The 7469-nt window shown below is 51.7% G+C and overlaps 1 protein-coding gene across 1 annotated transcript; it reads right to left on the bottom strand.

Moving 5' to 3' along the window:
• On the bottom strand, nt 1-7146 carry POMC (proopiomelanocortin). Its single transcript, XM_024764510.1, has 3 exons — nt 7044-7146; nt 2997-3148; nt 1-821 (listed from the first exon to the last, which is right to left on the bottom strand). The coding sequence occupies exons 2-3, from the start codon at nt 3126-3128 to the stop codon at nt 171-173; spliced, it is 783 nt and encodes a 260-aa protein (XP_024620278.1). The 5' UTR covers nt 3129-3148; nt 7044-7146; the 3' UTR covers nt 1-170.
• Nucleotides 7147-7469: the final 323 nt, after the last annotated feature.

The following is a 7469-nucleotide window of genomic DNA, read 5'->3' as shown; positions in this document are numbered from 1 at the left end:
GTGAAACTTGAAAGGTTTTATTTCCTAACTACAGACAGCTTTAAAAGGTGGAATACCTGGCGCCATCACCGCCTGGGCGAGTCCTCACCCAGGCCGCAAGGCGGCCGGAGGGCGGGAGGTGGGGCTTTGGGGTCGACTTCCCAGGGAGAGAAGCCCTGCCCACTGCGCCCTCACTGGCCCTTCTTGTGGGCGTTCTTGATGATGGCGTTTTTGAACAGCGTGACCAGGGGCGTGTGGCTCTTCTCGGAGGTCATGAAACCGCCGTAGCGCTTGTCCTTGGGCGGGCTGCCCCAGCGGAAGTGCTCCATCTTATACGGCCCCTCGTCCTTCTCGGCCGCCTCGGCCTCCGCCACCAGGCCGTACTCCAGCTCGGCCCGGGCGGCTGCGCCCTCGGCCGGGGCCTCGGGGCTGCGCGCCGGCTCGGGCCGCTCCCCGGTCAGCTCCCTTTTGAACTCAAGGGGGAAGGCCTCGGCCGACTCGTCCTCGGCGCCATTGGGGTACACCTTCACGGGGCGCCGCTTCTTGCCCACCGGCTTGCCCCAGCGGAAGTGCTCCATGGAGTAGGAGCGCTTGTCCTCGCGCGGGCCCGGCTCGGCGCCATCGCCGCGGGGCCCCGGGCCTTCGCCCCCCGGCACCCACCCCTCCTCGCGCTTCTGGGCCGCGCCGCCGCTGCTGCTGCTGTTTCGGCGGCCAAAGCGATCCCAGCGGAAGTGGCTCATGACGTACTTCCGGGGGTTCTCGGTCAGCGGCTGCTCGTCGCCGTTGCCGGGGAACACGGGCGTCTCGGCCGAGAGGTCTGGCCTGCAGGCCCGGATGCACGCCTGCTGGAGAGCGGCGAGCGAGTCAGGCCCCCGCGCCCCGCGGCCTCCATCCCCCGCCGCGGCGCCCTCACCACCCACAAGCTGCCCCTGCGCCTCTGCTCCCTCCGCACGTTGTGCGGCCCCAGTGCCCTGTGGATTCCTTGCCGAGGACGTCTGCCCACCCCCGCCTCTGGGCACCCACGGACATCTGAGACTCAACTCGGGCAGTGCCTCGTTTGTCCCCTGGTACCCCTGCCTGGCAGCTACAACAAAATCCCTGTCCCACTCGGTGGTTAACTTGTCCCCTAGCTTTGTGGGCAGGGTCAACGTCTTAAACCTTATAAGCCAGATATATAGGAATTCATCAGTAAATGGCAGGTGGGTGTAGTTGTTGGCACTTAGTGAATCCTGAATAAATAAAACATGGTTCATTTCGGTCTGGGAAGGGCATCGGGTTGAAATTTGGGAGAGAATCTCCCAACGTGAGAAAAGAAGTCCAGGCTTCTAGAGCCTGTATTTTCCATAATGCCTCAACCTTACCCCAGTGGTCTGCAAACCTACCTCATACCCTCCCCCAGCCATCTCCCTCCAAACTTTCCCACACCCATCTGGCACGCACTTTCAAGTCTTCTGAGCTGATCCTATACTTTCCTCAATCAGTGAGCTTTGGGAAGAGGTGTCTCACTTCCCTGTCACCTTCTGACTGGAGGGAAGGGTAGAAAGTCAGGATTATTTCCATTGCAGGGGTCATGGAGCCTGTATCTGCTCTCCCTATAACTGGACAACTGTGGCACACATTTGCTTAGGAAAATGACCTTGGGGCTGCAGCCTTGAGTTTTCAGTTACTGGGGACAACAAAGGAGAGAACAGAATGATCGCACCCACTCAGTTGAGTTGGGGATTTCATACTCCAGGGATTTAGAATTATAACACTGCAGAATATTAACAGTGGAAAACAAAAATTATCTCCTACTCCTCTCCCCTGGACACATAATGACACCCAATTTCTCAGAGAGGAGAAGGGAACTTGGCAAGGTTCCACAGCCCATTGGTGACAGAGCTGGGACTAGAACCCATGGGCTCTGATCGTGGCCAGAGCTCGTTCCCTGGTGAGCTCTCAACGGAAGAGGCTGTGCAATGGGTGTCTCCGATCAAGAGTCTCTTGGGTCTCTCTGAACTAGAGCTCACAGGATTCCCTAGGCTCTTTATTTCTATTTTATATTCCACATGCAACCTGCTCTGTTTTTGAGAAAGTCTCTCTCCTCACCTAAACTCAGCTTCTCTACTGACAAAATACACAGAATGTAGTGATATGCATTGCACCCTCACCAGGCAGGTACAGGCAGAAGGATGGAACTCAGTCACAGACACCAGCAGTGTGTCTTTTGCCTTGACTTGGTATTGTTTCTCATGTCTGCCTCCCGATCCAAATACACACACACACACACATAAACACACACACACACACACACACACTGTGGTGACCTAGAGGGAGTTCCAGCCTGGCAAAAAGGGCCTTTATATGCTTCTGGAAAGGCTGCTGAAGGGTTTTTTCCTTCTCCCTCTAGAGATGGTTTATAGTACTACCTTCCTGGCTTTGTAACTGGTAGTAGATAGAAAGGGAAGAAAAATGGAATGGAAATGTCAAGTGACATGAGGTTATTTAAAAAGGAATAATTTTCTCACATGCCGCGGAGCGGCTGTGCCCGTGAGCCATGGCCGCTGAGCCTGCGCGTCCGGAGCCTGTGCTCCATAATGGGAGAGGCCGCAGCAGTGAGAGGCCCGCGTACCACAAAAAAAATAAAATAAAATAAAAAGGAATAATTTGGGGGCTAAAAGATTGAAAGTATAGGATCAGTTGAGGGAGCAATTATTGTTATCATCATTGTTAGTATTGTTTGCTTTAATGGCACTGTCTCTAAATAGCTTAAATGGAGTGGGTCTCTATACAAGAAGACAGGACAGGAAGTAAAGATAATCAAGCAGAACTTGGGGACCAGACCCATCTCCCTGAAGCTGCTTCCTCCCTTCCTTGGCCCAATTCTGACTTCACTCTGGAGGTCTATTCCTGCCCTTGGATGACTTACCCATATCTCTGGGAATGAATTTCCCCTTCCCCATACCCCTTTCTTTGTGCTGTCCCAGCCCCAGTCCCATCTGATACCCAAACCAAGATGGCGACCACAGCCCACATACCAGCAGGTTAGTTTCCGTGGTGAGGTCCTGACACTGGCTGCTCTCCAGGCACCAACCACGCACCTCCATGGAGGCCTGAAGCAGCAAGGTCAGCAGCAGGACGCCCGAACAAGTGCTGCACAATCTCGGCATCTTCCAGGCAGGCTGAGGCTCTGCAGAGGCAAACAAGATTAATGGGACCCCTGCAAGGAGCGGAACAATGTTGGCCACTCATCAGAAAGGACCGTGAGCCAACATTAACAATACACTCATCTGTGGAGCTCAAGGCCTTTCGAGGACAAGCTCAGGGAGCAGGCGGTGTGCAGGGTGGTCGTGTGAGTTGGGAGAGAGAGGAGGGCAGTGGGACCTGGGGAAACTATGTACAATTTCTCCTTTATCTCCTATTAAAAATCAGACCCCAAAGGATGTTAGAGCGGAAGATATTTTAGGGGTCATTTGGTCTGGCCCCTTATTTGAGAGATGAGGAAACTAAGGCCCAGGGAGAGACAATGACTCAGATGTTCATGACAAGGTAAGGCTAAGTTCTCCTGATCCAGCACAGAGCTTTTCTATTTTACCATCTTCAGGAAACTATAGTTCTAACACTCCAGATCGAAGGAGTAACTTGGGAAAGGCAAAGCACTCCGAAACTCCTGCTTGAGATGGTCTACTCCTCTCCACCAGGATTCTATCATTCCTCACAAACCCTGTTTCCTATGAATAGTAGGTTTAAATAAAGGCAAATAAAATCTCTGTCCAGTTAAGCCAAAACCTCAGCCAACCCAATCTGATGTCCTGTACACAGATCACTCAGGGGATCACTATTTCTCAGGGCCCTGTAACTTTGAAAAGATTTTTTTTTTTTTTTTTTTTTTTTGCGTTACGTGGGCCTCTCACTGTTGTGGCCTCTCTCGTTGCAGAGCACAGGCTCCAAACGTGCAGGCTCAGCGGCCATGGCTCACGGGCCCAGCCGCTCTGCGGCATGTGGGATCTTCCCAGACCGGGGCACGAACCCGCGTCCCCTGCATCGGCAGGCGGACTCTCAACCACTGTGCCACCAGGGAAGCCTGAGATTTATGTTTAAATCAGACCCATTCTTTTAAAACTGGCTCATCTCCTGAACACATTACACGTCAGACCTCCTCTTGTTCTATGAGTCTCTCAAATGTAGTCTGAAATAGCTGGACTTGAAGATGCTGTAGGTGTGGAAGGGAAGGAGATGGTCATACAGGGCAGAAGGGAATTACCTCCCATTGTGAACACCTACCAAAGACTCTTTCTCAGAGAAGTCAGGAAATGCCACTGGTCAGATGCTGAGTTCAAGGGGTCAGGATGCAGTAAAGAGAAGAATCAAGGCTGCATTTTGCCCCATGTATCTGACTCTTTCCCCAGCTTTCTAGCTTTCACACTGCCCTGTCCCCTGTCATGAAGGTCAGCCCTCTGAAATGACCCTGAGTTCTGTCATCAGCTCACCAACAACTCCACAACCATTTTAGATTTCAGAAGATCTTTTCAACCAGCTGTTAGGAAGAAATCTAATTAGATAAGAAAAGTAATTCACATTAAGGTGTGGATGACTAATTTTCTCTCCTAATTTAAAAATATCTGCCTAAAGAAATCTCCTGTTTGTGGAGGCATGGGCCAAATCTTTTTTATAGGGAAGGCTCTGGAAGTGAAAGTTCCCCCTGGCTCTCATTGTCTACTTCAGGAAGCCACTTCCTTCTCTCTGTTCCACCCCACTCCTTCCCCCAAAAGCCGAGCCAAAAGGGCTCCCTTCTGAATGGTTGCCAAGCACAGCCTGAGTGTTTTCAGAGCAGCCATTAGGTGGTGCTGGCAGCCAACGACCTAGCCTATCAGCGTCTCAGGGCAACTGGGAGAACATTGGTCAACCTTGGTGTCCAGTTGTGACCTGGGACAGGCTGCTCCTGTTGTAGACTTTTGGTGCTCCAGTTCAAGTACAAAGCCTGAATTTGGTGGACAAGGCAATTTATGTTAAAGCTCTGAGACCACACAACGCATTTCGGTCAGAAAAAAACGCCCAGGTTTACAAGAGAAGCAGAAAAATGACAGTTTTATATCACTATGGGCAACTGTAAAATAACATATTAGTAAAGAAGGAAGTAAAATCATACAGGTCTGACAGTCCCCTCAAGTATAATTCAGTTCTTCTCAAACTTGGCCATTCTGGAATGATTTCATTTTCTTTTTTTTTTTTTTTGCGGTACGCGGGTCTCTCACTGCTGTGGTCTCTCCCGTTGCAGAGCACAGGCTCCGGACGCGCAGGCTCAGCGGCCATGGCTCACGGGCCCAGCCGCTCCTCGGCATGTGGGATCTTCCCGGACCAGGGCACGACCCGTGTCCCCTGCATCGGCAGGCGGACTCTCAACCACTGCGCCACCAGGGAAGCCCTGGAATGATTTCATTTTCTAAAAACTTACCTCATGACTTCAGACCTTCCTGAAAAGCCTCAGAGAGCATTTCCTCTCCTGCTCCATTGGCTATGTGTACAACAGGGTGACATTCTCACTCCCCACCCTCTCAGAGCTGCAATCTCCTGCTAAAAATTAGATAGCTCCCTGAAAGCAACTTGTCTTCTTTCTGCTTCTGTATATTTTCTATTTTTCAACAAAAAACAAATATTACATTGTGTTATTTTTTAAAGCAATAAAGTAAGGGGGAGCTGTCAAGTGTGCTTTCTGTAAGTAGGGAGTGTCCAATAATTGAAAGCTTGGAAAAATAAGTAGAAATTTGGAATTTGCTAATCTTGACATTAACTTTGTAATAGAACTACACTTATTAGAAATTCATTTGTGTAGGTGAATTCTCTATGAGCTAAACAAAACTTTTTTTGTTTTGTTTAAATTTTATTTTATTTTTAAAGTATTCTTTTTCATTATGGTTTATCACAGGATCCTGAACATCGTTCCCTGTGCTCTACAGTAGGACTTTGTTGTTTAGCCATCCTGTGTATAATAGTTTACATCTGCTAACCCCAAACTCCCAGTCCCTCCCTCCCGCACCACCCAAAACATTTTGTTTGCTACTATAAAATTGGACACTGGCCATGCCCTCTGTAAAGATTAGAGGAACAGAGGCACAGAGCTTTGTCCTTGCACCATGATACACACGTATCAAATCCTAAAACAGAACGTCAAAGGAACATTAAGTCATTACATAAGCCATAGTCTGTACGTATCTCAACAATGGACAGAACAAATGCACACTTTTACTTTCCTTGGCTCCTTCCAGCCATTCTGTGGGAACCACCACCTCACCATTTATTCAGGAAGAATTTGGGGAATCCAAATGCCCTGCAGACTCTCTCTCCCTCACTGGGAACCCACCTTGCCTGAGTCTCCATCTTGCCTGAGCTTCCATCGGCTCCTACGGCCGCTTCTGCCCTGCAATCTAGGGTTTGCGAGATAGAAGGTCCATTCTGAGGTCCTATTGAGGGAACAGACGGGGTGGTTCAGGACCGTGGACAGTTCCCATCCGGGCCACCTCTTTTTAACACCAGCTGCTTTTCGTAGAGGAGGCCATGGCTGTATCAGAGCGCGGCCCCGTCGGGTGCGCTGAGGCGGACAGGGAAACGAGGATTCAGAAACTTGAATCCAAAAAAGTCTGGAATGCAGGGAGTTTATTGTGACTTTTAGCCTCGTCTCTTCTGCCCCCATTTCCAACATCATATGGTATCTTTTAAGAAGTGACACCTACCCAGAAAATCAGAAGAAAACCCGAAAGACTGGGTCTCCCGAGATCTCCCCAGAACGCGGTAGGAGTCTCAGGGGCCCTAGCAGCCCCCCTCCGCGGGGGAGATGTGGCTGCCAGCTCGTGGAAGGCACCACTTTCAGCCGTCGCAGCCGCTCTCCCACCGTCCAGAGGCTGGGCTTCGCCGCCCCGCTGCCGGCGGATTCCCACGCTGCACCCAGTACAGAAAGTTTTCAAAGAACTCAGGACCGCGGCAAGTCAAAGATGCCTCTGAGATCGGAGCTGGGCGAGAGCATCCCGAGGCCCCAGGGGCAAGGGGTCCGGGAATAAGAGCGAGGTTCCGCGCCGTTGCGCCCCTACCTGTCGCGGGGAGGCTGCTCTCGGTAGACTCCCGCTTCGCCGGGGCGAGGATGCTCGGCGGCCTCTCGGTCACTTTTCTTCCCCTCTTTCTCTTCCTTCGCGCCGCCTTGTCCCACTCGCTCTCCGCGGTCCTTATATACTTGCGGGGCTCGCCTGGGTGGGCGCTGGACGTGAGTGAACTTCCCGGCAGCGGCAGCGTAACAGGCAACTCCCCCGTCCACAGGAAGGGGGGCCGTGGGGCGCAGGAGGGGGTTTCCAGGTAGGGGCTGAGCGCGAGAGCAGACGTGCCCGGAAAGGGGGCTGGATCCCTGCTCCCGGAGGCTGGAATTAACACTGTCCTGCTGAAGGGCACACCTGGCAGTGGGCAGGTAAGAACTTAATTAAGGATGGTTTGGGGTCTGCAGTTAGGACGAGCGGGAGGCTTAG

The sequence above is a fragment of the Neophocaena asiaeorientalis genome, unplaced genomic scaffold (assembly GCF_003031525.2).
Source record: "Neophocaena asiaeorientalis asiaeorientalis breed wild unplaced genomic scaffold, Neophocaena_asiaeorientalis_V1.1 scaffold345, whole genome shotgun sequence".
NCBI lineage: Eukaryota > Metazoa > Chordata > Mammalia > Artiodactyla > Phocoenidae > Neophocaena > Neophocaena asiaeorientalis.
Note: the sequence above shows the minus strand (reverse complement) of the source record. Positions and strands in the feature narration are given on the sequence as shown.